Raw genomic sequence first — 25,792 nt, 5'->3', positions numbered from 1 at the left:
TACACATATCTGAGTATTTATTTTCGTTCCCCCCCCCATAGGTACAAAACAACTCTATACTATGTTATCTTCATACACCAACTGCACATGCTATTATGCATTAACAGGTTCACTGACACACACAACTTCCCCCTCCCACCCCAACTCAACAGCTGTTTTCACTGATGTGCTTATTTTCTACCTGCAGAAATCCTGGTCAGGAAACCCAAAAATGCAGAGAAAAAGTCATTGATTGCACTGATTGAAAATTCACCGAACATTTTTTGAACAATCTGCATAGTGTGTGTAAAGAAAGCTGGTGGGTTGGGTCTGCAGCCAGCTCACCCTACAGGGCTGCAAGTTCAAAGCCCTGGTTTCCATTAGAGCCAGGATTTATTACTGAACACAAGTAGGGCTACATCACAAGTAGGCCTCTGCCTATAGTGATTCTTTCCTAGTGACATAGGAGTAGATTCATTTGAAGTTCATTCAAGGATAGCATATGCGGAAAACATGTTTAAATTCTAATATTCTGAGCTAGATTCTGACACAGGGACACACAACAACAACAACAACAACAACAACAACAACAATCAAGCAATTTCATGAATTTGAAGATGGCTTAAAAGGTCTTTTTCGTTTCCAAATCTCATCAAGCAATCAGTGCACTTGTGAGGCAATTCAGCCGAATGCCTGAAGTCCAAGTGAATTTTGAGGTCTCCAATCTGCCCTGTCGAATATTCACAATATTGACACAAATAAATCCCTTCCGACATGTGAGTGTTCAAATGTTTGCAATATTCCAGCATGCCTGAAAAGCCCTTCCCGCAGTCATCACAAACATGGGGGAATATTTTGGTGTGCTCAATTGCCACATGCCGGTTGACATTGGTATGAAGCCTGCTGCGGAAGCCACATACTTGGCACACAAAGAAGTTCTTGCATTTGTCAAAGCTGATTTTGTTGACTAGGCTGTACTGGCCTTGCTGCTGCCTGCTGTGGTAGCTGTCGCTCAGCTCAATCAGCCGGCCTGCATGCTCATTCACCACATGGCTGTGCAAGTCCTCGGGGTCGCTCGTCTCATGCTCACAAAACTGGCACAGGTACTGTTCATCACAGCTGTGCTCCTGGAAATGGAGATACAGCTCACTGCTGGAGGAGAACTGGACGTCGCATTGCTCACACCAGTAAAGGTGGTCGCTGAAGTGTGTGTCTGCTATATGCTGGCTCAAGTTCTCAAACATTACTGTTTTGTAGTCACAGTATTTGCAAATGTAGGGATCTTCCTCGTGGATTTTTAAGTGTTCAATAAGCACTTTTTTAGAGGAGAACGTTTCTTTACATACCCGGCAGATGTTGCCCTCAGGACATGCCTTGTGCTTCAGGACAAGATGCTGCTTCAAATCTGAAAAGTACTTGCTGTTAAATGCGCAGCGCTCACATTTGTATAAGCCACTGCTGTTGGCCCGTAAGAGAGGCCATTTTGGCTGAATGGTGACATTCAAGGGAGGGTTTTTCTCAAGCACTTTGCAGCTTTCAACTGGGATTTCCTCCGTTTCCTCTGCTTCAAGCTTCTCCGGGGAAATAGTTTGAGTTTCTATGTCATGAACTTCAACAGCCTGGACTTCAGTAGTAGAAATTTCTACAGTCTGAATATCCAGTGGTTTCTCCTCTTCAGTTAAGCTGTCATTGAAGATAGGAGACTCACATGTGTCTTTAAAAATCCCATTATTGGCAGGTTTATCTGCAAAAAGGGAATAAAAGATATGCAAGATGAAAATCAGATGCGCAGGTATTTTCTTTTGCCATTTTAATGTGCCTGACAAAAATGTATTAAAGTAAAATGGATAGAAATATTAGTTTTTAAAACCAATCCAAGTTCTAATGAGTTATGGACAAGGAGATCACATATGTGAATTAAAAAGCAAGATGCTAAACCTTACCTCGATTATCAGAAACCTTCAAGTCTAGCTGTTTCATAGAACACACACTGTAGCAGTGGTCTGAAAATATGCCGCTATTGTCTATGTATTTTGGGACGCCTGAGGAATCTAGACAGTTAGAAGGAAAGGCAAGTGTTAGCTTGACACACTTTTTTTTGCTGCTTTCTGATGCAATGTACAGAAACTACAACTGATATACTTTGCACTGATGGCCAATGCTGAAAATAGTATTTAGAACTTATATAGCAATGTTTATTTCCAAAGTATGACAGTATCAAGGACATTGTGTTCTTATGCTCAATTCCCTGCAGTAAATAAATTAACAAGGTTAACAAAGGAATCCAGAAATACTGTAAATGGATGGTATTTCAGTGGCAGTTATGGCTTTATGACTCCTCAATCCCATCACTTTGCCTTTTCTCAGAATAGCCTAGACAACAAATTATTATTTAGCATATTTCTCTTAGAAGCAACAATGCTAACAAAGTGTACAGAAATCCTATTGCTCCTTATTTGATACTATGGTGACAGCAGTGGTGCTACTTCAGACACCAATGAGCATTACTGTGTGTTGTACACAACACTGTAGTTCCTGGACAAACTTCTATTTCAGTCACACTGTAATCAAGAACCATAAAGGTTTGCAGCTTTTATACTGAACGTACAACATTGTAACTACATATATTATATGCATAAAGACATGCTTTGCATATTCAATAAACTGGTACATTTTAATTAAACAGGAATAGGGAAAATATATGTCCTAGTTGATGCTTAGTTTTGAAAAATAAGCTATTCTTTAACCACCCATTTCAAAATGTATCTTGTGACTATTTACCAGCTTTGTTCACAAAATAACTAATAGCTTTCTGTAAATGAAATAGGTAAACATATTAATCTACCTGAATAGCGTGAGGGGTGTAGAGTCTTCCTTTTCCTCTTCTTTGGATGTTCATTCATTTTGCTTCAGTCTAAATAAATTGAAATAAAAAAGAACAGGAAGAAAAACGATAAACTTGTTGAAGCTCCTTTACAGTGAGTTAGATGGGAAGATATATATGCACAACACAAGTCAATAATTTAACCACCCCTGCTGTGCATCAATGTGATCAGCAAGATAATATGTGCCAAGTCTTAAGGCTCTAAGTAACAAATCATTCCACAAACTAGAGATTGTGTGTCACTGGAAGACTTGTGACTCTTGTCAGTCACAACAGGATTTTTCAGGGTAAAAGGCCCATCTATTTAGATTAGCTTGTGCTGGTTGTAGGTGTTAGATTGCTGCAATTAATTTTTAAATGCAATTTATCTGCACTGTTGGGTATTCCTTGTTGCATGCCTTTATTATATGTAGGTGCCCAAATTGGGCATTAGTATAGTTTAGCTTAGCAATGAAAATAAAGGGTTTTATCCACTAGTTGCACAAGCAAGGTAACTTGAATAACCATCTTTCTTTTCTCTTCCTTCCTTGAAAAAACACTCTCCATAGGGTTGGGCCCCACTCCTGAACCACATGGGCTGTGTTGCACACAACTGCAGTGTGAGGGGGGAAATTGCCTGAAACCAGACTGAGAGATCTTGGGCCAGCAGCACATGTGCTATTTGAAAACACTGGTGAGGAAAGCAGTGTTCAATGTCTGGATAAAATATAAAGACTTATTGGAAAATAAGACCGCAAGGTGGTTATCACCAATGGAAGCTAAGGCCCGGAAAAGACTCAATATGGAGGCCAAATGGCCGAAATATTGGGAAATAATAGAAAAAGATGGAGATAATTGGAGGTTGCAGAGTTTGGAGAAATTAAAAGATAAAGTGCGAGATTGGTTACATTATGCTCAGATCAAAGAAGTTTTTAAGTTGGATAAAAAGATAGGATTCCAGGTGGAAAAATTAAAGTTAGAAACGGAATTGTTAGAACCTAAGACTAAGGTACTTTCAAGAATGTATAATTTGCTGCTAAAATGGAACACACAAGATGAAACGGTCAAATCGGCTATGATAAAATGGGCACAGGACATAGGGTATAATATTATGTTTGCTGACTGGGAAAGGTTATGGACCACCGGTTTGAAATTCACGGCATGTAATGCCTTGAAAGAAAATATTATGAAAATGATATATAGGTGGTACATGACCCCAGTCAAGCTTGCAAAAATATACTATTTGTCTGATAATAAATGTTGGAAATGTAAAGAAACTGAAGGAACGTTCTTTCACCTCTGGTGGACCTGCCCTAGAGTTAAGGCTTTCTGGGAAATGATATATAATGAGTTGAAAAAGGTATTTAAGTATACCTTCTCTAAGAAACCAGAGGCCTTTCTTTTGGGCATCGTCGGCCAGAGGGTGTTAAAGAAGATTTGCCCACACTGGAAGAATGGCAGATGCAACTGATAGACTATATGGAGCTAGCAGAAATGACTGGCAGAATCTGAGACCTGGGAGAAGAGGCTGTGGAGGAGGACTGGAAGAAATTTAAGGACTATTTACAAAAATATTGTAAATTGTATGAATGTTAAGAAAGATGTAAGATTATCAACAATATGGCACCAATAAGTTAGTTAAAAGGAATATGAAGATAAATAAATATATATGAAAAGATAAATTTTGGATAAATATTATGTTAAAATTAAGCTTTTAAGGTCTGGGTTAAATTATCTAAAATTAGGGATACAATATCAGAAAATTGTAATATAAGAATTGAAACAAGGTGATAAATTGCTGGGTAAAGCTCGAAAATTTGGAACGCAGGAACGAGAGATGTGAGGAAGTCCAAAGAAGTGAAGAAAATGTGGATATTGGAAAAATTATATGTTATTTTGTTTATTTTTTTCTATTGTACTAAGAAAATCTTTAATAAATATTTTTTTAAAAATGAAAACACTGGTGAGGATACTATCTATGGATCAAAGTCAGAAGAACAACAGGGGAACATAGATATGAATCCACTGTGGCTGCTTTGCTGTTGAAGGAATTCCTTTCTCAGGAACCAACACATTTTGTCTAGCTTTGTAGCTAGTCAAAATGTATGTTTGTCATTGATGCTGCCCTCCCCTGAAGGGAAAGAAATGAAACTTTCATTGCAACGTCAATCAATTTAAATCTCACCTTTGGAATCGAAAGTGATATGAGTGAACAGAAAAAGATGAGGCAGTTCTCTCACCATTTCAGCCTTTGATAAACTGCTGAATGACATTTTACAACCAAGGGTCTATTCTTGTGTTATTTTCAAATTGGACTTAATTACCGTATTTTTCGCTCTATAACACGCAGATTTTTTCTCCTAAAAAGGAAGGGGAAATGTCTGTGCGTGTTATTGAGCGAATGTGTGGTCCTTGGAGCCAAGTGGTGCGAGGGGAGGCAAAAAAAAGCAGGCAAAAATCAAATCGCGCGTCTCCTAGAAGGGAAACTTGAAAAGAGGAAGCGGCTGCTTTCCGGCATTCTGCCTCAGGGTCTTACTGCCTACCCACCTCTGTTTCCTTGCTGTGTTTGCTCAAACGGAACAAAGAGCAGGGAAAGCCCCTCCCCTCCAGGCAGAGGGAAAGCAGAGTGTGTCTCTGTGCTCCGTGCAGGAGGGAGAGAGAGAGAGCGAGAGAGAGCGCGCGAGCTGGCTGACTTGGGTGGGTAGGTGAGGGAAAACTTTTGCCTTCCTTTCCTCCCTCCTCCTGTTATACCCCTCTCCTGCATTCTTAGCCAGCTGCTTCTCTGCACACCCCTCTCCTGCTCCTTGTCCCTTCTGTGTTTTTCCTTCCCTCCCCACTTAAAATGTGGTTAAAAAGCATGGATCTACATGGATCCTCAGGATCTTTGCATTGGGTCAGCCCAAATTCACCATCAGAGCACAAAGCATGTCCATGGCTACAGCCTGCCCCCCAAAAATCACGCACCCACTGTTGCCTGGGGCTGCAATGGTGCAAAAACGTGGTTAAAAAGCATGGATCTACATGGATCCTCAGGATTTTTGCATTGGGTCACCCCAAATTCACCATCAGATCACATGTCTGTGGCCACAGCATGAAGCACAAAAATGATACATCCACTGTTTCATTCAGAATGTTTTTTCCCTTGTTTTCCTCCTCTAAAAACGATGTGCGTGTTATGGTCAGGTGCGTGTTATAGAGCGAAAAATACGGTAGATATTAGATATGTTCCTCCCTGGGTTTACATGATAAAATGTGAGGAAAAGAACTGGGTCTTCCAAATTACTAGACAAACTCTTCATTAGAAGCTGAAGAACTGTCAACTACAAAACGTCTTACAACAGAGGAAACATCTGAAGGAAGAAATAAATCAAGCATGAAAAGAAACCTAGTCAGATTAGAGTAACTATGCAAAGCACAAACTATTCTTATGATCTGTTTGTAAATTACCTTGAGACGCATGTGGGAGGAGACGAATGAATTAATTAACAACAATTTGAGGACTAGGATGTCCTTGCTTTGAAATATTAATCGGTCACATAGGCAGAGATTTAAAGAAGAGGTGCTCCCTTGTATAATACACACCAGGAGTGGATAACTTCTGGCCTTTCAGATACAGTTATACCTTGTGTTGCATCTGCTTCATGTTGCGTCTTTTCGCGTTATGTCCCGCGGCAACCCAGAAGTACTGGAACGGGTTACTTCCGGGTTTTGCTGCTCACGCCTGCGCAGAAGCGCTAAATTGTGGCATAAGCGCCAAATAATGCTGCGCGCCTGCGCAGACACAGCACTTTGAGTTGCAGGCATGTCACGTTACAGATGGGTCTCTAGAACGGATCCTGTCCGGAACACAAGGTACCATCGTATTGCACTCAAAATTCTCATCAGCCCCAACCAGCACAGTTGATTGTCCAGGATTATGGGAGTTGTAACAAAAATATGTAACAAAGGCACCTGGAGAGCCTCCCTGGGGAAAGCATTCCACACACGGGGGGCCACCACAGAAAAGGCCTGTTCTCATGGTGTCATCCTCTGTGGAGGAAGCACATGAAGAAGGGCCTCAGATTGTGACTGCAGGGTCTGGGGCAGAGGAGAAGTGGTCCTTGAATTATTATGGCCTAGAGCTGTTTAATGCTATAGAAATTATAAGTCAAAGTCAGCACTTTGATTTGGGCCTGAAAAATAACCAGAAGCCACTGATTATTAACCAGCAGCCACTTCTGCACCAGATGAAGTTTCTGAACTCTCTTCAGAGGCACCTCATGTATAATATGTTACAGTAATCTAGCCTAGAGGTTAAAAGGTAAAGGTAAAGGTACCCCTGCCCGTACGGGCCAGTCTTGACAGACTCTGGGGTTGTGCGCCCATCTCACTTAAGAGGCCAGGGGCCAGCGCTGTCCGAAGACACTTCCGGGTCACGTGGCCAGTGTGACAAAGCTGCATCTGGCGAGCCAGAGCCGCACACGGAAACGCCGTTTACCTTCCCGCTGGTAAGCGGTCCCTATTTATCTACTTGCACCCGGAAGTGCTTTCGAACTGCTAGGTTGGCAGGCGCTGGGACCGAGCAGCGGGAGCGCACCCCGCCGCAGAGATTCGAACCGCCGACCTTTCGATCAGCAAGTCCTAGGCGCTGAGGCTTTAACCCACAGCGCCACCTGTGTCCCTAGCCTAGAGGTTACCAGAGCATAAATGACAGAAGTCAGGCTATCCCAGACCAGATAGGAGCACAGCTGGGCCACAGAGGCTACCTGAGCCTCAAGCGACAGCAACGGATCCAGAAGCACCCCTAAGCTGTGGACTTGGTCTTTCAGAGGAAGCGAACCACATCAATAGCAAGCCATTTCCCATCCATCTGATCCAGAGAACACACTAACAGTGCCTCAGTCTTATCTGGATTGAGCTCCCGTTTATTGGCTCTCATCCAGTCCATTACGGAGGCAAGACATCAGTTCAGTACATTCACTGCCACACCTGCAGATATAAAGGAGAATCAGAGCTGTGTCTCAGCAGCTCCAAAACTCTAGATGATCTCACTTAGTGATTTCATGCAGATGTTAAAAGCATGGGGAATAAAATCAAACCCTGAGAAACCCCACAACGAAGGCATCATGGGGCAGAAGAGCACTCCTGCAGCATCACCCTCTGGGAACGACCATCCAAGTAGGACAGGAACCATTGCAAAGCGGTGCCACCCACGCCTAACCTGGACAACTGCTCCAGAAGGATACCATGGTCAATGGTATCAAAAGCCACTGAGAAGCAGGGGAGAACTAACAAGGACACACTTCCCCTGTCTGTCCTGACATAGGTCAGTTTTAAATCAGTTTCTTAGAAACTGAGTTTCTCTGAAGCTGATCGTCCTTACAGCAGACAAAAATGCATTTCACATTCCCAGTTCACAAATGAGAAATAAAACAGGGCACTTTGTGAATGGGTGTAAGTTCACTGGAGAACAAATTCAACAGCAGCTGAGCACAACACAGTTCACAAAAAGAGCCGAGAGTCAAATTAGGATATTCTCAAATATGGAAATATTTTCAACAGGGAATTTCTGTTCAATCAAAGAGATTATCTCTTATGTGACATGCAAGCTGGTATTGTATAGTAACTAGGAGATCAAGTGATTCACAAAGTGCCTGTTTTAAATATCACCCCTGCCAACATGTCACTAGGTGGTCTGAGGGAAGTCAGTAGTAGTAAGATTTTCAAATTACTAATCCTGCTCTTGACTTTACCATGCCTGAAGTCCTAAATAACCAAGTGTGCAATATTCAACATTTTAAAAAATTGAAAACAGAAAGCATATCTTGATGTGTCTAACTGCAGTAACTCTTAAACCAATGTAGTCAATAATATGTATTTTTTTGAAATGTGGCATTGCTCCACCCAAAGTATTGTTCCCTGAACTTCAGCTATAATCATATTCACATTGGTCATCAGCATAAGGCATTAATCAAGGGGAGAACTAGGACCAGACAAAATTAATTTGGGGATTAAGTTTGAAAATTCATGTTGCTGTAGAGATATACAGTATTTACACCTGCACTGGCTCCTCATCAATTGACAATGTTGACACAGTGCAGCACTGGATCTGCAAAAGGAGTGGGTGGGTGGTAGCATGTACATCTGGATTGCAATGCTCACTAGGGGCTGTCCCTGGAGAAAAACAACCTACATATATTCCTGGATCTTTCCCAATATACTCAATGTACTCTGAAACTGCTTATAAACACAGGCTTCCTGATCAAGTACTAGTTGACCCATATGGCCTCATGCACCATTCCAGCTCAAATGTCTGACCTTTGGCTGTCTGGAATAATTTCCGTGAGACAATACAGTTGCGAGAGTGTTGCCTCTGGCGAACCCAGAAATAACCAGTCAGCTGGAGGTTATTCACTTGAAAGTAAGGGATGCATTCTGGAGCACAGCATCTCTGTAAAAGCTCTCTGTCCTGTTGCCTAGAGAGACATGAAGGAGAGTGTTTTCAAAAGGGTCCTAGATCACCAAGTTCAGGGATCATGGCCTACTGCAAGAGTTAGGCCAAGACTCCTTTGTTCCACAATCTGAATTTCAGAAAATTCAGTTTTATCTTTAAAAGCACAAGTTTTTATCGCAGAGCAACAGTCGTTGAGAAGATAAATTCGAAACTATGTAAGCAGTATGTGAAAATGGGCAGATCTTTGTACTCTGGCTGGCTTTCCATTCCTTCCAGCTTGTACCTCTCCTACAACTACAATAGCACTCAATTAAAATACTGATTTAAGAATAATGTGTGCCAACCAAGTAGGTCTATGCAAGAGATTTTTCATCTACTTAATGGCTGACTGAACTTGGATTTCATGCCCCACTCCATGAACAGTAGGTTGTAAGGGCATGTTGATCAATGAAATACATACTCATAAATGCCACTACCGAATTATTTAAATTAGAGCAAGCCACCTTTTTAATATCTTGTGAACTTTTTTTTTAGAAACTTGTTGAAGATTTAATGGCAAGACGCACACATATCAGACAAGTAGTGAATCAGTCAAGTGAAAAATTATTTTGCTTTTCCTTATCTTTCTTTTGCATTTGTTGTTATGAATATTATGTTTAAATCCAAAAAGGAGTTTTGTTCATATAATTGTAGCGTTGGCAGGGACCCCAAGGATCATCTAGTTCAAACTATGGTTTAGCTCAGTGCAGCAGTGAAACAACTGGGGAGGAGTGGCTCTTCTCTCTGGGAGCTCATGCATTCATATTAAGCCATGGTTTGACTTAGTCTGATGTGTGAACCAGACCTAAAAATGACAGAGCACCAGTATTTAAAAAGAATGGGAATGAGATTGATAGTATGAGAAATATAAATAATTAAGAAAACAGAAAATAAGAACAGCACTTGCTCCTGAGGATTGCAATTTTAGTTCCTTTCCCAAAACAGATATATTTCCATATGCTATACAGTGGTACGTCGGGTTAAGAACTTAATTCGTTCTGGAGCTCTGTTCTTCGCTGTGCGATTTCTGTTCTCATCCTGAAGCAAAGTTCTTAACTCAAGGTACTATTTCTGGCTTAGCGGAGTCTGTAACCTGAAGCGTCTGTAACCTGAGGTACCACTGTATTTCAATGGAACTTGTAAATGTGACTGACAGTTTTTCCTCCCATTTGCCAAAAGCTCCCTCTCAGTGGAGGGGAGCAGTTTTGGAGGATATGTGACTATTGCCCTCCCTATCAATCAGCATTAGAAACTGAGATACGAAAACTAGGCGCTAAATGGCACCTTAAACCCAGGTTATGGGAGCAACAACAGAATGTCTAGGCACACTTTTTAATAACAAGAATACAAAACTGAAAATGAATGAACTTAAGCTAAAATATTTTGTTTGATTTCACATGGTCTAGACCTTCCCCTTCCCACCCTCCTAAAATTCTTCTTCTCCAGTCTTCAGAGAGTAGCTAGAAGTGGGGAGGCAGAAAAAGGTCATCCTTTCCTTTCACTCTGCAGTTTTATTCTGAAATCCTAAGCACAGTACAGTGCCCAGAGTTCAGAAACTGCTCGTGCTAATGAAATTGCATCGCAAAATGTGCTAAAACAATGGGAGTTTCGAACACTGCTATCGATACCTGCACATCTGGACAACACATTAAGCAGAAAGAGGTTGTTAGAATCCCAGGAAATGGAATGGAGCATTCCATCTCAAATACCAGAGGGGGACTACTATTTTTAAAAAATGTTTCTCAAAATAAAAGTCTCCTGTCAAGTAAAATTTAAATCAAGGATAAGTGTTTTAGCACAGTGAACTAAATATCTACTTACAGGTAGCATTTTTTAAGATATAACTTTTTTTAAAAAAAAGTGTCCATCAATCATGACTTGATATCTGAAAAGATACAGTTTTCTCCATGTCAGTACCACCTAATATGCTTTGAAGATATATATGCTGCACAAGAATCCTCTTGCAAGTGTTACAAGGAAGCAAAAGATTCTAGAATGGGTGCCCTTTCATTATTCCAAATAAACCTATCCCAAATCCCAGAAAACAGGTCTTCTCACATCGGATATTTCTACCAGAAATGGGTAGAGCCCAACTGAATGCTATAGAAACCCAGCCTCATTGAATCTCCACCCCTAAAAGCAGCAAACCCCGTCCCCGCTGCTTTCAAACCACGTTGTCCCTCCAGACGCCCCATCCTATGTTTGTGTTTTTTACATGGTCGCAAGCTGCACCCGCCTCCTCGCAACCCGCCGAATTGGACGCAGAAGCTCCACTGGGGCGGCTCTCTAAGTCGCTCCTGGGTGCATAAAGCGTGCAGGCATGAATTAGGATGCATTGCGCGGTGCTGCCATTTACCATTCATCAATTAACTGGGTTCCTATGTGGTTTCAAGGGACGCAGATGGCGCTGTGGGTTAAACCACAGAGCCTAGGACTTGCCAATCAGAAGGTCGGCAGTTTGAATCCCCGCGATGAGGTGAGCTCCCGTTGCTCGGTCCCTGCTCCTGCCAACCTAGCAATTCGAAAGCAAGTCAAAGTGCAAGTAGATAAATAGGTACCATTCCGGCGGGAAGGTAAACGGCGTTTCCGTGCGCTGCTCTGGTTCGTCAGAAGCGGCTTAGTCATGCTGGCCACATGACCTGGAAGCTGTACGCCGGCTCCCTTGGCCAGTAAAGCGAGATGAGCGCCGCTACCCAAGAGTCGGTCACAACTGGACCTAATGGTCAGGGGTCCTTTTACCCTTTACAGTGGTTAAGTACTTAATTTGTTCCGGAGGTCCGTTCTTAACCTGAAACTGTTCTTAACCTGAAGCACCACTTTAGCTAACGGGGCCTCCTGCTGCTGCTGTGCCGCCGGAGCCCGATTTCTGTTCTTATCCTGAAGCAAAGTTCTTAACCTGAAGCACTATTTCTGGGTTAGCATACCTGAAGCGTATGTAACCCGAGGTACCAATGTATGCCGGTTTTACATAAAGACACAGGTTGCTCCCTCCCTCTCTCTCCGCCCCCCCCCCAATAACTGGCTACCCACCTCAGAAGGCGAGAGGCGCGTTCGTAACGGGATGGATCCTCTGACAAGAGATAATAAACGGGTCTGACGTAATCAAGCCTGGGTCCATCCTACAGATGAAGATGATGATGAGGGTGTGTGTGGAGCTAGCGAGCCTCCTACAACCCCACAAAGCTGAAGAGAATTGAGGCGCCCGAGTTGCCTCAGAGTTTGCGGCGGGTGGCTTGGGGGGGGCGCCACGGATAATAATAATAATAAGAATAAATAGCGGTATTTCCTTCTTCCCTTCCAGTGGCAGGAAGACGTTTGGAAGAAAAAGGAGGCCGAACCTTCCTTCCCTCCCCACACCTACCTCACGCCTTCCCCGCCACAGGACTCACCTTGAGCAGCAGGCCGCAAGCGGCGCCTCACACACGCTACGCCGCCGCCGCCGCCGCCGCCGCAACGGAAGATGGGGAGGGGAGGGAGGGGCGGAGGAGAGGCGCTCGCGCGCCGTGTTGCCCCGCCCCCGACGCAGCTGGGCGCATGCGGACGTCGACGCCGCGCCTCCCCGATCCCTGAGGGCCTCGCGGTAAGACAGGCCGTTCTAACACGCCCAGGCAAGGGAGGTGTGTCCTAGGATGCCGGGAGTTAGTGGGGCTCCGCCTCTGTGTCCACGGCAACTCTTTGCAGGTGAAAATAGGCGCGCTAGCATCAAGAGGCGGGAGGGTTTTTGTTTCACTGTTCTTTTACAATCAGATTTTTTTTAAAAAAAAAAATCCTCACCCCAGCTGCGGTCCGAAGTGGTACAGTCCATTCTAGGCACCTGCCGGGACTCTCGCCGCCTCATTCTGATAAATGTGGGAAAGGCAGGGTGACGTCCCTTGCCCTCCTCTTCACACCTTTAGGCGAACTCGCCTATACGCTTTTATTTTCAGCAGCGGGGTTAACTGTGATCCTTAATCGCAGTCCTTTTAAGCCTTTAGCTGTTTTGTTCCTGTTTTGCCCACGTGCTGAAAATGAAAAGGTATGAGCGAGTTCTGTAGTTATATTGAAATACTTTATTGTCACTTGTACAACTTGTATACAGTGAGATTACACGAGCACCCCCAGCTCTCTATATAAACTATATATAAACTACCGGTATATAGTTTTAATTCTATCAATGTTTACTTATTTAAATGATTGCTTATTCTAAGGTTTTTTTTTAAATCTGATGAGAAGTGCAAATATGTTCCAATATTGCTGTTTTATCCAATCAGTGTATTTATATATTAAAAAAATAAGTGACTTACAACATGCCTGAGGGCCTGTATATTTGCATTTTCCTGTACTGTGTTGCACCAATGCGTTTTGAACATATTCCACTTTTCCATAAATCAGCTACTGTACTACATTACCGCCCTTCTCATACTCTGATGAGGTTTGTGAAATTTTATCATACAGGCAACAACCATCTTACGCTTGTCCAATATGTGTTCGACTGCACATGCGCACATCACAGCAACTTGGAAAAAGGGGCAGGTTGCAGCAGACTTATGCGTGCTCTGCAAACCCGTGGGGTGGTGGTGGTCAGGAATGTAAACCCCATGCAAAACAGTTGTTGCCTATATTTAAAATTCCAGCAGTGGGAGAGCCGAAAAGCAGAGCTCACTCCATCAGCTGTGCGGTGACAGACTTCCCTCAAGCCTTCTCTCCCCTCAACTGTTACCTGAGGGCAGCCGTTCCATCGGACTCAATGAGAGAGATAAGAAGCCGGCCTCATTTCACCAGCTTTGTTGGAGATCCAGCTCCATCATGCACTTCCTGTCTTAGAACTGTGTCAGCTGGTCAATACAGGAACAACAGTCTAGAAATTGGTGCCCAAGTTTAGATTTTCCTCTTTCCACTTTGGCCATGTTGGACTGTAAGTCACTCTGGGAGCCTTTTTTGGCAAATGCAACAAACAAACAAACAAACAAACAAACAAACAAACAAACTGCTATTTCTCAGGCTTTGATCACCTAGTCTTACATTGTTGGGGACCTTATATTTCTCCCCAATTATGACAGGTTATAATATGGGCAGCTGTCAATACATTAATAACCATTTCTCTATCCTCTATTAGGACTTCATATTTTACAGAGGCGGTTTTAGGGTAGCGCAACCAGTTTGGCTGCACTGGGTGCCGCACTGCAAGGGATACCACAACAGTGCTGTAGAATGGAGCGCAAGAGGCTGGCAATGCCAAATTATAGTGTCCCCCAGAGCTGAAATTTGAAAGCCCCAAGTCCCCCACTGTCTTTTACACAACCAACTAGAACAACCAATGGGAGTAAACACCCTGTGATTATTTTGATTTCTCCAATTATACTGGGTCATAATTTCTTTCTTTTCAGACAGGTCCAGAAAATGCGCTGTCTGAAAACATATTTTTGAAACTATCATGCAGTTGTCTTCAAGAGATAGTAATGCGGGTGACACATGTTAATGTGTGTTGAATGAGTCAGGTCAATGCGTATTATGACACAAGGCTGCCTGAGGACTAGGCAACAAGAAAGCAGAGTTGGGAGGATCTGGGGAAATGAACAGGGGGAGGAAGGAAGCTAAGGGGAATGGAGCAGGAGGAAGGAATACAAGAGGAGGTAACAGAGCAAGAGTGGGATGCTGAGGAGAACATCAGGCAGCTGGATGGAACACTTCAGGAGCAATTCACAGAGCTGGAGGAAAGTGAACAGGAGAATATTCTAGAACAGGAAGGAGGACCACAGGAAGAGAGCACTGAGCTGGATGGAGCTATGCTGCAAGAAATCCCAGAAGAGATTGGCAGGGATCATGAGTGTGTCACAGGTATGGCTGGAGGAGCCAGGCCAAAGATCAAGGAGCAGGTTCAAGGTGGGCAGGAAGATTATATAGAGCAGCCTACAGAAGCCCCCAAAAGGAATACTGAGCAAATTAGAGCAAGCCAAGATGTCTTCAGAGGGTGGACCACAGGAACCCATAGGAAGATCTTGAGGCAGGCTGGGAGATCCTGGGAAGAGATCACAGACCAAGCGGGAAGAGGGCAAGGGAAGATGGCAGAACAGGACAACCAAGGTCAAGAAGCAGGTCTAAAACTAGTCAGGGACCTCTTGGCTGTTGTTGCCAGATCTGACCTTCCCCATGAGGAAAAGCTGGAGCTGGAATTTGTGACTCTCCAGTTTATGATGGGAGGCAACGTGCACTTGCTTGGGGAGCTACAAAGCCAGGCAGTGGTGGAGACCTTCCGCCAAGAGGTGTTTGCAAAGTTCCCAATCCCAGCTTTCCATGTGACGAGCTCGGTGATCTGTTGCGACCAAGCAGCCAGCCAAAGGCCCGAGAGACCCCAAGTCCTGACTGAAAATGGCTGCTCCAGGCAACAAGAAAGGATCTACTCCCAGCTCATCTTCTTCCTGTGCAGAGCTCCTTTCTTAAAGTCGTGGGACCAACTGGATCGACTGGCCGAAATGCTGCACAAGCTGAAGAACTGCATCTACTATAACCCAGTGGCTCTGGTTGGGGTCATTGTGCAGGTGGATCCCGACCCGGGTTTGGATGCAGAACAAGAGGCCCGGGCACGGCGCTGGCTGAGGTGCTTGTTAGATGGGTTCTTCTGCTGCGACTTACTGTTAGATCAGGACGGGACAGAGCCAGAAGTTCAAGTTCAGGTGGCTGTCTATCAGTCAGGCCAGCCCGAGAGGGCTTTAGAAGTGAAGAGAGCAGCATGCCAGGCAATACGAGCAGCTCTAAAGTTCTGAATTGGCACCACAGATGAACACTCTGCTCACATCAGGTAAGGTTAAAGGAACAGAGCAACACTGACTACTAAAATGAGTTGGAATCTAGATGCAAGAGGACAGCAGAAGCAGATTCCCCACCCCACCCCCCTCACTGTTCCAGGGCCTAGGAGATGAAGCAATTATGTAAATAGTTGCAGAGCATGTTGGAATTAATTCCCCAATGAGTGCAAGGCAATTGGATGGCTGCCTGACCATTACCTAGATTTCACATCCCTGAATGTTGGTTGAAGTGTATGGCAGGTGGTGTATGGAGCATTAGGGGAGGGGCAGCACATCTGGTGGTGGACACATCATGCTCCTTCCGAGGTAGTTTGTCCACCTTTGGCCCCCACCCTCCACTCAGCTCTCACCTGTGTTTTCTAGAAGCTGCCAGCATGCAACAGCAGCCACCCCCAGGAATGGCTTTAACTGGCCCGCTAAACCAAGTGAGGGTAGCTAATGGGTCTCAACCCCTAAGTTAGGGACTTCCCCTGCATGTCAAGACAGGCTCCGGCAGATTGGGCAGATGAGATCAATAGTTGGTCCAACGGTCAAGTAGGCGGTTTCTGCTCGTGCTGTAGAGGGAAATGAGGGGCAGATGAGACTAGTCAACCTGGGAAGGGTGCCTATTTAGGAGAAGAAAAACTCTTGATCCTAAACCTCCACTGCCTTGCGGGATATCTTCAGAAGAAAAGGCTAAGGAGTAAACCCTACACAAATCCTGAGCAGAGTTCCTAAGTTAGATGGCGTTTTGTACACCTCTGGCAACTAAGCTGGTGCGAAACATATTGCTCTGCTTTCCTTTGGACCTCATCAGTGAGGCCAAGATGGGAGTGTTGTCATCTGGGCAGCCCAGGAGCTTCATACAGGCTGCCCAGGCTTGTGTCCCAGGGAAGTCACTTCAGTGCTGCTAACACAGTGGTTTGACTTCACCCCCAGAGGCACACTCCATTGTCTCTCAAGACAGACAGGTGCCAACAATGGCAGGAGGTGTGTGTTGAAGTCAGATCAGTGTCCAGCTTTGGCAGCTAGACTTGAAGCTGCAGGGCCACTAAGAGCATCTCATAGTTGTTAAAGCTGTTCCTTGTAATAGGCAAATATTCTGCACACATTCTTATACTGCACTTGTATCTACATACCCAGATTTGTAATACCTAGATCATTGATGCTAGAACAATGCAAGGCCAAAGGGCTTTTTGAAACAACATGCCTCATATCGCATCACAGCCATGGCAGGAGAATCTTGCTTCTGCAGAGTGCCCCTTCCTATGCTGCAGTCTCATTTCACTTTAATCCAAGGCAGTGTGTTGTGATCACCGTTTCCTGGTTTTACAAATGGGCTAATATAAGCCACAAAGGTTGGCCACTTACGCATCTTCCAAGAGAGAAAATCTCACCCTACAAAAAAGAAAGAGGACATAAATCTCCATAGGCTAATTTATATTCATAGACACAAATTTAGACACATTTATTAAAATTCAAATAGAAATACAATGCATCTCACTATAGTGACAAAGATGGTGATCAGGTGAGCTGTGGGTCTGCTCAATCTGTTGTTCAGGTGGCTGCTGTTACATGCTGACAGCTTCTACAAGCCACAGGTGATAGGAGAGTGTAGGCTGCAGTAAACTACCCCAGAAGTAGCATAATGTGTCTTCCACCAGACGTACTACCCCTGCCTTAACCCCCTATATGTAACCATGCACATACATTGTTATTATTAAAATCTTAACCATCAAGATTGCAGGGCAGTGGTTTGAGAGTTATTGGCCAAAAAGCAGCATAGCCATTTATTTCTCTCTTCACTTATGCTATCCCCCCCCTTTCAGATCATTCATATTCTTCTGCAATTCCCTTTTAACTCTTCCATGGCCACACCTCTAAATCTATTCTGTTGTTCTGGCTAGCTTCCTCTGCTGCTTTCAAGTCTCACCACAAGACCATCCTTCAAAAAAGAAAGAAAAAGACCTGTAATTAAATCACTCTGGTCCATCTTTTATCTTCTATTGCCTTTTTCATGTCCCTCAAAGTCAGGGATTGACAACGCAGCACCCATAGACATCAGGGTGCCCACCAGAACCTCCTACTGTGCCTGCAAAAGGTCACAGTCAATATCCCTTAAAACCCACAATGCAGGAGATAGCTTGCTCTTCTGACTCAGTTCCTGTGTGCACTGGCTCAGCCGCTTCTACACACCCCACAACAGCCATTTTGTGACTGGCACCCATGGACCTTTCTCAATATTCCAGATATACCCACTGGCCCCCAACGGTTGGAACCCCCAGTTACTATAGTTGTTAAATGGCACTGCCCTCTTTTTCAAACCCGTCTCATCCACATGTCTTGCTTGCAGGGCTCTTGATAGAGTACCTAACAAACAGAAGACACTAAATAGATGTTGAGTCTGGTTGTCATGGTGGCTAGTCCTATTGGGACTTGGGTGGAGCCAGAGGCAACTAATTCTAGTTTCGCCCCACATCTTCCTCCCTGCTAAAGTCTACAATGGTAGGACTGAGGTTAAGGAGAAGGAAGCTGACAGTCAGTGGTACCTACTGGACTGGATGTAAGGAAGGCAGGCTTAGGTCGGACTGTAGTTGGTGGGGCAGTTGCCCACATGCCCCAATGGACCAGTCTCCACAGCTGCTAAATGTCAATTAGCACTGGCGTAGGTGGAAATTGGAGCCAAAAATGCAGCAACTCTATGCATTACTATGTGACATGTAGAAATGTTTCACAATAAGCTTGTTACTTTCAGATTAATTAGCAGTCACCTACTTTAAATATTAGGGACGCGGGTGGCGCTGTGGGTAAAACCTCAGCGATCGCATGGTCGGCGGTTCGAATCCCCGCGGCGGGGTGCGCTCCCGTCGTTTGGTTCCAGCGCCTGCCAACCTAGCAGTTCGAAAGGACCTCCAGGTGCAAGTAGATAAATAGGGACTGCTTACCAGCGGGAAGGTAAACGGTGTTCCGTGTGCTGCGCTGGCTCGCCAGATGCAGCTTGTCACGCTGGCCACGTGACCCGGAAGTGTCTGTGGACAGTGCTGGCTCCCAGCCTATAGAGTGAGAGGAGCGCACAACCCTAGTGTCTGGCAAGACTGGCCCGTACGGGCAGGGGTACCTTTACCTTTTTACTTTAAATATTCATATTATGTTGTTTTTATTTACAGCTCTTCAGTAATACTCAAGATCTCATTCATCACTGGAACATCGTTTAAAATTCAGATTATTCCCTCCAATCTCTCTCTGTGTGTATTTTAATTTTGGAATTATTTACACCCAGCATTTAAATGCCTAGTAAGTTGGTTACTGTCAAGCGGTGGGGAAGCGTAATCTCTGCAACCAGCCTACTTGATATGTTACAGCCAGTTACACAAGCAAAGAGACAAAGGAGTATCACATTTATTGCAAAGGAAGTTTTGGAAAATGTAACATATGACTCCAAATCAGAAAATAGGTAGCTTAGGGCCAGACTGGATGAGGCAATGAAGCATTGTGATTAGATCTTCCATTTCTTAATTTTTAAAAGCAAAAAGTAGCTGGGTGGGGGAGAATTCAGAGTGGGACCATGGTTTTTGCTTTCCCTCTGTATAGACGGGTCCAGCCATGGTCTGCAACCTGTGCAGACACTAAAACTGGAGAAAAATACAAAGATCAAACACTGAGCATGCAGATTATAAGGAAGAGAGAATGCCAGCAGACGCTCCTAAGTGTTTACATGGCTCTCCATTAAAAAACAAGAGCAAATACTAAGAGAAGGACAATCCCATCTCAAGTGAACTACTTGCAACTAATTTTCATTCATGTCCATAAAATACATGGGCTTGTCTTTCCCATGTAATGACAAATCACTTGATTTTGACGTAGCAAAACATGTTTATAAAACTTCCTTTTCACCACATATACTGGCTACTCTTTATCTAAAGATGTGGAAAGCTGTAGGAACAAACCAGTTCTCATTTTAAAAATGATCTAATATGTCATTGCCAACTACTAGTCAGGTCAAAAACTGGAGACCCCTGGGCCAGGGGCCAGCCCTTTGCGGGCTATCAGTTGGTTGTCCACTTGCCAAGCCAGGGAAGAAGTGCAGCAGGTGGTATTCATGGCAACAGAATTGGTCCCCAAGCAATTTTAGTGGGTGGACTGAAGCTGTGGTAGGAGCATCTTCAGAAAAAGGGAAGCAAAAGACAGGGAAATAACATCATTAGTTGGGGAACAGCCCCTCACTTCTCCAAGTATCACTCCCAGAAAGCCGGTTTCTTTCAAGGTGTTTAAAGAGTAAAAGTTGTTTGAATTTGTACTTACTAAACCCAGTTTTGAATCTTTAGACCATTATACCAGTATTCAAGGCCCAAACCCAACCACAGAAGTATCAATGGAACAGCAGATTTTAACAGCTGTATATACCCTTCCTAACTACTTCTGCTTGCTGGCACCATACAGCCAGGAATTAGGTGGTCAGCACTTGAAGCCTTGAAATGGTTTAAGTCTTCAGCAGACATTATGCATTCTCCCCTCCTGGCAAAAAACCCAACATTAATCTTCATAGTCTCATAGAGAAGCAAACAAGCACATTGACTGGGATCCAGTAAGACTTTTGGCTAACAGTCTTCTCCACCTCAACTCAGATAATTCATATGTCCCTATTTCCACCAGTCTAGCCTTGGCTTTCATTCTACAAACCCACTTGGCATTATTTGTATAGATACTAGTTTTCAAGGAGAGTGCATTTGTAATTTTTACCAGGGCTGCCTGGTAACAGTTATGTTACCTCTGCAGCTGCAAATCTGTATCCACAAAAATAAGAACACTCAGCATGGTGGGTGGTTTTCCCCCTTTCAAGTTCAACAACAACAAGCAGCCTACTTAATATTTATCTTGCTGAAAAAACATAGCCTCTTGTCCATTAAGTCTATACAAATTTATTTATAATGACCTAACGTCAGCAAATTATGTTCAAACTGGTATTGCACTCCAAGTAATACCTAGATTTGAAGGACAGAAGAAAAGGCAAGTGAACTCAAATATCCAAATTTCTGAAACATTTTCAGATGCTGTGAGAGAATAACATTAATATGGAAGAAATGGCACCTTACATATCCCGGGCTCAAAATACCTGGCCTTATTAAAAAAAACATACGTTGTACCAATGGTTCTGCTAGTTGTATCAGTTTTGTTGTTTTAAAGACAGATATACAGATATATATATGTATATATATATATATATGTATGTACACACACACACACACACACACACACGTATAAAATATTGGTTGCTACCTCTGCATGCTATGGACTATTGTCTCTTTTGCAGTACAAAGGACCATTTAATGATCGGATTGAAAATACAGTGATTTTCTAGTATGTTAGTTACTGCAATTAAGCAGCTTCTGTTTAACAGTCCAAGAAAGAGGGCTAAGACAGAGATGGACTCCAAAGTCCAGGATTAACAAAATGCCCAGCATATCATTTGAAGAGTATTGCCTGAGATAGTATTTGAAGGAAGACAAGCAGGGCCTCATTCCACCCTAAAATACCAGAGCTGACATTGGCACTGGAAGCATTGTTACAAGTTATCGTTCTGTTTATACTTCCACTGGAAGTAAAAACTTTCTGCTTATACTTCCGTTGGAAGTAAAAACAGTTAGTAGTGGAAGCAAAAGCTTTTCCAATAACTGATCTTAAGCTGTGTGTGTCAGCACTGGGTGAAAAAGCAGACGGTGAAGGGTATGCATCTTCCCCTCCCCTCATTTCCCAATCCATGCAAGTCTCTCTTCTGATTATGCTGAACAAGAGTACTGAAAGCCAATCAGAGAGGTTTTGCAAGAGAATGTTGCTCCTTGGGAGCACTTAGACAAAGTCAAAGTCTTTGCATTCCCACTGATCTACCTGGTCCCATGTCAAGGATTACCATTGATCTGCCAAGTCAAATTTGAATTTCAGCAAGGGTTTGTTGCTTGACTTAAACTCACTATCAAAATTTAAGAAAGCTGTAGACAATGGAGTTGGACATTCTAGTCTTTACAAGTGTGTTTACTTGGAAAAGGATCCCACAGATTTCAACAGAAAAACGCTTCCAAGCAAACAAATTAGCCTTGTCATAGAGGGTCAACCACAGGAAGAGAAGTTTGTGCTGGTGCAACTAAACAGCGTACTAAATAGTGGGGTGCTCCTATGCTGCTCTACCAAGCTTCCTGTTGGAAAGTTCCTAATCCCTTCCTGCCAGAGGTGAGCTTGGCGTAGGGCTTTAGAGTCACGTCTAAGAACACATGGACAACTCATGCCCCAGAACAGCACAAGGATCTTTAAATATGATCCTACAAACCACAACATCAGCCTAGCGGCTTATACAAGTAGGCTCTTCGAAAGAGAAATGATCTACAGAATTAAAATGACAAAACTGGACAAATCAATGTAAGGAAGTATTATATATTAATAGCTTCTGTTATATAAATAACCTTTATAAAAATAATCTTTAATTCTAATAACTCACCTCTTTTTAGGTTCTGAAAAACATGCATGAAAAAATGTACTGAGGTTTAGGTTAGGGAAAAAAAAAATCAAATCTGAAAGTGTTGCACTAAACCCAATCCTCAACACTAGCCAGACTTTTGAGGTGGTGGGAGAGGTAATCATTGAAACCCTACTAATACTGTCCAGCAGAATCTTAAGATCTACACCTAATAACTTGTTTGAAATAGTCAAATAAAAACTGAGAAAATTGCTACTCTAAAATCCACCAATTATATCTGACATTATGAAGGCACGATCTTCTCTAATTTCATGGGAGAGGAAAACTCTCAGGAGCAATTAATATTGCTAAGCTTTCCTTCTTTTGCAAACCTACATGGGTCCAATTTTCACCAGACCAACTGGAACATGTGAACGACTGGTTTTAATGCTCGGCACAGATTCCTCAATCAAACAAATCACTGAAGTATACCTTCCTGGACTTAAGGCATAACATGACTGTACATACAAGAAAAGTTGTATTTGTAATACACAGTCTGTAGTGTTCCAAAACCCTGTTTAACATATTTAAATAGCTTTGAGGTTGTTGTTTTTTAATCTTGCTGCAAGTTCAAATGCTGTTCATGGTTTGTGCAATTAAGATGCAACCAAACTTTACTGCCAACAGTGCAGTGAAACAGCCACAAAATGGGTTATCAGTTTTTCAGCACATTCATTTTTGTTTCAGTTCAAGGCATGTTGCTTGATTGTATGAAAGATCCAGTCCATTTTTGTTGTCCAGCCACCATGATGAGCATCATTCATCTGTTTCATGAAATACTCCAGCGCTTCCTGCTCTGTTTTGTCCAATGCAAGAGTCTTGCGAATATATGCAATGTCATCAAAAGACTGTAGTTCTGGCATTCCAGAACCAAGCATCATGGAGAAGAGGTTTATGAAAAGATTGGCATGCTGCCGGATTGCTAGATAAGCTTTATAACACATTTCTTGGAACCTTGGAAAGAAAAAGAAAAAGAAAATATCAGACCTATGCCACAGTTTTTGAGGATCATGAAACAAAAGGAGTACGGTACATAAAAACAGCTGCTAGTTGACCTTTACAGTTGAAAAGGCCATGATGCCATCCACAGAAAAGGCCATGAGACTATCAACATTTCTTTATTATGTGGCATTAAAGAAAACTATTTTCCCATTGAGGAAAAAATAATTTGTGCAATGCTTTTCAACATAAAACCATACCGCTCACTGTATTTAGCTTTCTCAAAAAAGATGTTCTGGAAATATAGGCATTTTAAAAGTAGAGTACCTGGAAATGAAGGACACAAAGCCTTTTAAACTACTAAATCCAGAATCAAATAATTTGTGCACATTGGTCATGCATTTCCTGTCCTGCTTGGCCCCAGTTATTACAGGTTATAGGATACATGTTCTGAGATATACATGACAAGGAACATGCCAATTTCCCATTCTAGGAGTATTGTTTATTAAATTTGTATACCACCCTGCATACATAGATCTCAGGGTGGTTCACAACACAAAAACACATGATAAAAACTAAAAATACCTAATAAAAATAAGAACAACCCCCAGTACACAAACCAATAACCCCACACCCATGGCTTGTGGTTTATTCCATGGTGTTTAGGGAAAACCTCTTTGGAGAAAATGTGTTTGGAGTGTGTGTGATGCTTTCAAAACCCTCATGCGTGCAGCTCTTTAGATGTGGACATTTTTTTCTGGGAGCTCTCTGTTTACTTACTACATTTATATACCAACTTTTTTCTTCCAGGGAGCTCAAGTTGGTGTACATGGGTTCTCTTCCTCCCCATTTCATCCTCACAACAACCCTGTGAGGTAGGTTAGGCCAGGCTTCCTCAACCTCGGCCCTCCAGTTGTTTTGAGACAACAATTCCCATCATCCCTGACCACTGGTCCTGCTGGCTAGGGATCATGGGAATTGTAGGCCAAAAACATCTGGAGGGCCGAGGTTGAGGAAGCCTGGGTTAGGTTAAGAGATGTTGACTGATCCAAGGTCACCCAATGGTCTCCCAGGTCATAGTCCAACACTGTAACCACTACAGAACACTGTAAAAACAAGTGTGTACCTTCTCAGTCACCCCAGGATTACATTGTCTTTGCTTTATTACACCAGTTGTATTTCAAAACCCTTACAATTATTATTTTTTATAAAATAACGTATGAATGAAAGTCGTGAGCCACATTGTGCACATAAAATTAAGGTAACAGTGACAAAGTTCTGTATTCTGTGAACTGCCCTGATAGTCTGTGAACCAGTCTGAGACCTGCGGGTACAGAGCGGTATATAAATTCAATAAAAAATAAAAAAGTTAGTTCATTCAAAATATCACCCCCCCCCCACAGAAACATACCCTTTCCTTCAGTATTTCAAGATAATATCTGATTAATTATATAGTAATATTTGTTTATAACAATTAAACTTCATTTAAAACTTCAACTATAAAATGTCATACCTTTCAAATTCCCTTGTTTTGGTACATTCTTGGGCTCCTTTACTAATCACTATCAAGAAATCTTGCGTTAAGACAAATGGCACACGCTCTCGTTTATAGCCAAACTTCTTCTTTTTGTGATCCAAGAAGTGTCCGAAATCAATGTGAAACAGCTTTAAAGAAAATGCATTTTTAGGTTATTAGTAATCTGGTAAAGCCAAGAGAATAGAATATTCCCACCTGCATATTGATCTGATATTTTATTCTAAGAGTCAATATGCAAAACAGCCCTGCACCAGAGGCTTTCATACTGTTCCAAAGAAACCTGGGATTTCTCAGAAGTGCAATGAACAGTTCAGTATTGGGAACAGACTTTCCAAAGGCACCACCATAAAACTGCTACTGAAATTCACAGCTGCACAGGGGTACTGGGTGTGTTTTAGGCCAATGTTTAGTGTGAATATGTACCTTAGCCTAATGCCTCTGCAACCTACAGAACTGTTAGGGCAGATGCTTAAAAGGTTCATCAGAAGCAGAGGCAGAAAGTGTTTCCTGAAGATAAGAAGCATGATGGTAGGAAGCTTCTGCATTGCCCAAATACCTGCACATAGAAAGGCATAATCATTGTAAACATTTTTACCTGCCCATCATCTTTCACCATGATATTGCTATTGTGACGATCTCCAATTCCCAGTATGAAGGTAGCCACACAATAGCCAGCACAAGAGCGTGTAAACAAATCAATAGCTGCATCATACCTATTAAGAACAAAGAA

The 25,792-nt window shown here is 42.9% G+C and overlaps 3 protein-coding genes across 9 annotated transcripts in view; 1 reads left to right on the top strand and 2 right to left on the bottom strand.

Annotated features, from left to right (window-relative positions):
- ZNF639 (zinc finger protein 639) lies at positions 1–12,849 on the bottom strand. 6 transcript variants are annotated; one of them, XM_083739758.1, is made up of 5 exons: positions 12,345–12,713; positions 11,136–11,199; positions 2,825–2,893; positions 1,923–2,030; positions 1–1,723 (listed from the first exon to the last, which is right to left on the bottom strand). In XM_083739758.1, the coding sequence occupies exons 3-5, from the start codon at positions 2,880–2,882 to the stop codon at positions 573–575; spliced, it is 1,317 nt and encodes a 438-aa protein (XP_083595884.1). In that variant the 5' UTR covers positions 2,883–2,893; positions 11,136–11,199; positions 12,345–12,713; the 3' UTR covers positions 1–572. The 6 variants fall into 6 exon arrangements, with proteins under 6 accessions (XP_083595884.1, XP_083595880.1, XP_083595881.1 ...); XM_083739754.1 differs by lacking the exon at positions 11,136–11,199 and having other exon boundaries at positions 12,704–12,849; XM_083739755.1 differs by lacking the exon at positions 11,136–11,199 and having other exon boundaries at positions 12,676–12,790.
- A 1,968-nt stretch (positions 12,850–14,817) lies between these two features.
- LOC310844983 (uncharacterized protein) lies at positions 14,818–19,314 on the top strand. Its single transcript, XM_083739830.1, has 2 exons — positions 14,818–16,092; positions 19,246–19,314. Exon 1 carries the CDS (start codon positions 14,897–14,899, stop codon positions 16,055–16,057), a length of 1,161 nt encoding a protein of 386 aa, XP_083595956.1. The 5' UTR covers positions 14,818–14,896; the 3' UTR covers positions 16,058–16,092; positions 19,246–19,314.
- A 1,663-nt stretch (positions 19,315–20,977) lies between these two features.
- Positions 20,978–25,792, bottom strand: part of PIK3CA (phosphatidylinositol-4,5-bisphosphate 3-kinase catalytic subunit alpha) — a 47,400-nt gene continuing 42,585 nt past the window's right edge. For both annotated transcript variants that reach the window (XM_083739270.1, XM_083739269.1), the window contains exons 20-22: positions 25,658–25,775; positions 25,039–25,190; positions 20,978–23,540 (exon numbers count right to left, since the gene is read on the bottom strand). In XM_083739270.1, coding sequence (XP_083595396.1) covers positions 23,270–23,540; positions 25,039–25,190; positions 25,658–25,775 — 541 coding nt within the window. In that variant the 3' untranslated portion in view covers positions 20,978–23,269. The remainder of the gene's footprint in view (positions 23,541–25,038; positions 25,191–25,657; positions 25,776–25,792) is intronic.

The sequence above is a fragment of the Podarcis gaigeae genome (assembly GCF_964106915.1).
Source record: "Podarcis gaigeae genome assembly, chromosome: 5".
NCBI lineage: Eukaryota > Metazoa > Chordata > Lepidosauria > Squamata > Lacertidae > Podarcis > Podarcis gaigeae.
The sequence above is the reverse complement of the archived record's forward strand: the minus strand, read 5'-3'. Positions and strand labels throughout refer to the sequence as shown.

Excerpts from the sequence above, each read along its gene's own strand:
- ZNF639 (XM_083739754.1), bottom strand. The coding sequence starts at position 2,882 with ATGAATGAACATCCAAAGAAGAGGAAAAGGAAGACTCTACACCCCTCA. Across the intron at positions 2,031-2,824 it reads ACACCCCTCACGCTATTCAG|ATTCCTCAGGCGTCCCAAAA; the intron begins GTAGATTAATAT and ends CTAACTGTCTAG. Across the intron at positions 1,724-1,922 it reads GAAGGTTTCTGATAATCGAG|ATAAACCTGCCAATAATGGG; the intron begins GTAAGGTTTAGC and ends CCCTTTTTGCAG.
- LOC310844983 (XM_083739830.1), top strand. The coding sequence starts at position 14,897 with ATGGAGCAGGAGGAAGGAATACAAGAGGAGGTAACAGAGCAAGAGTGG.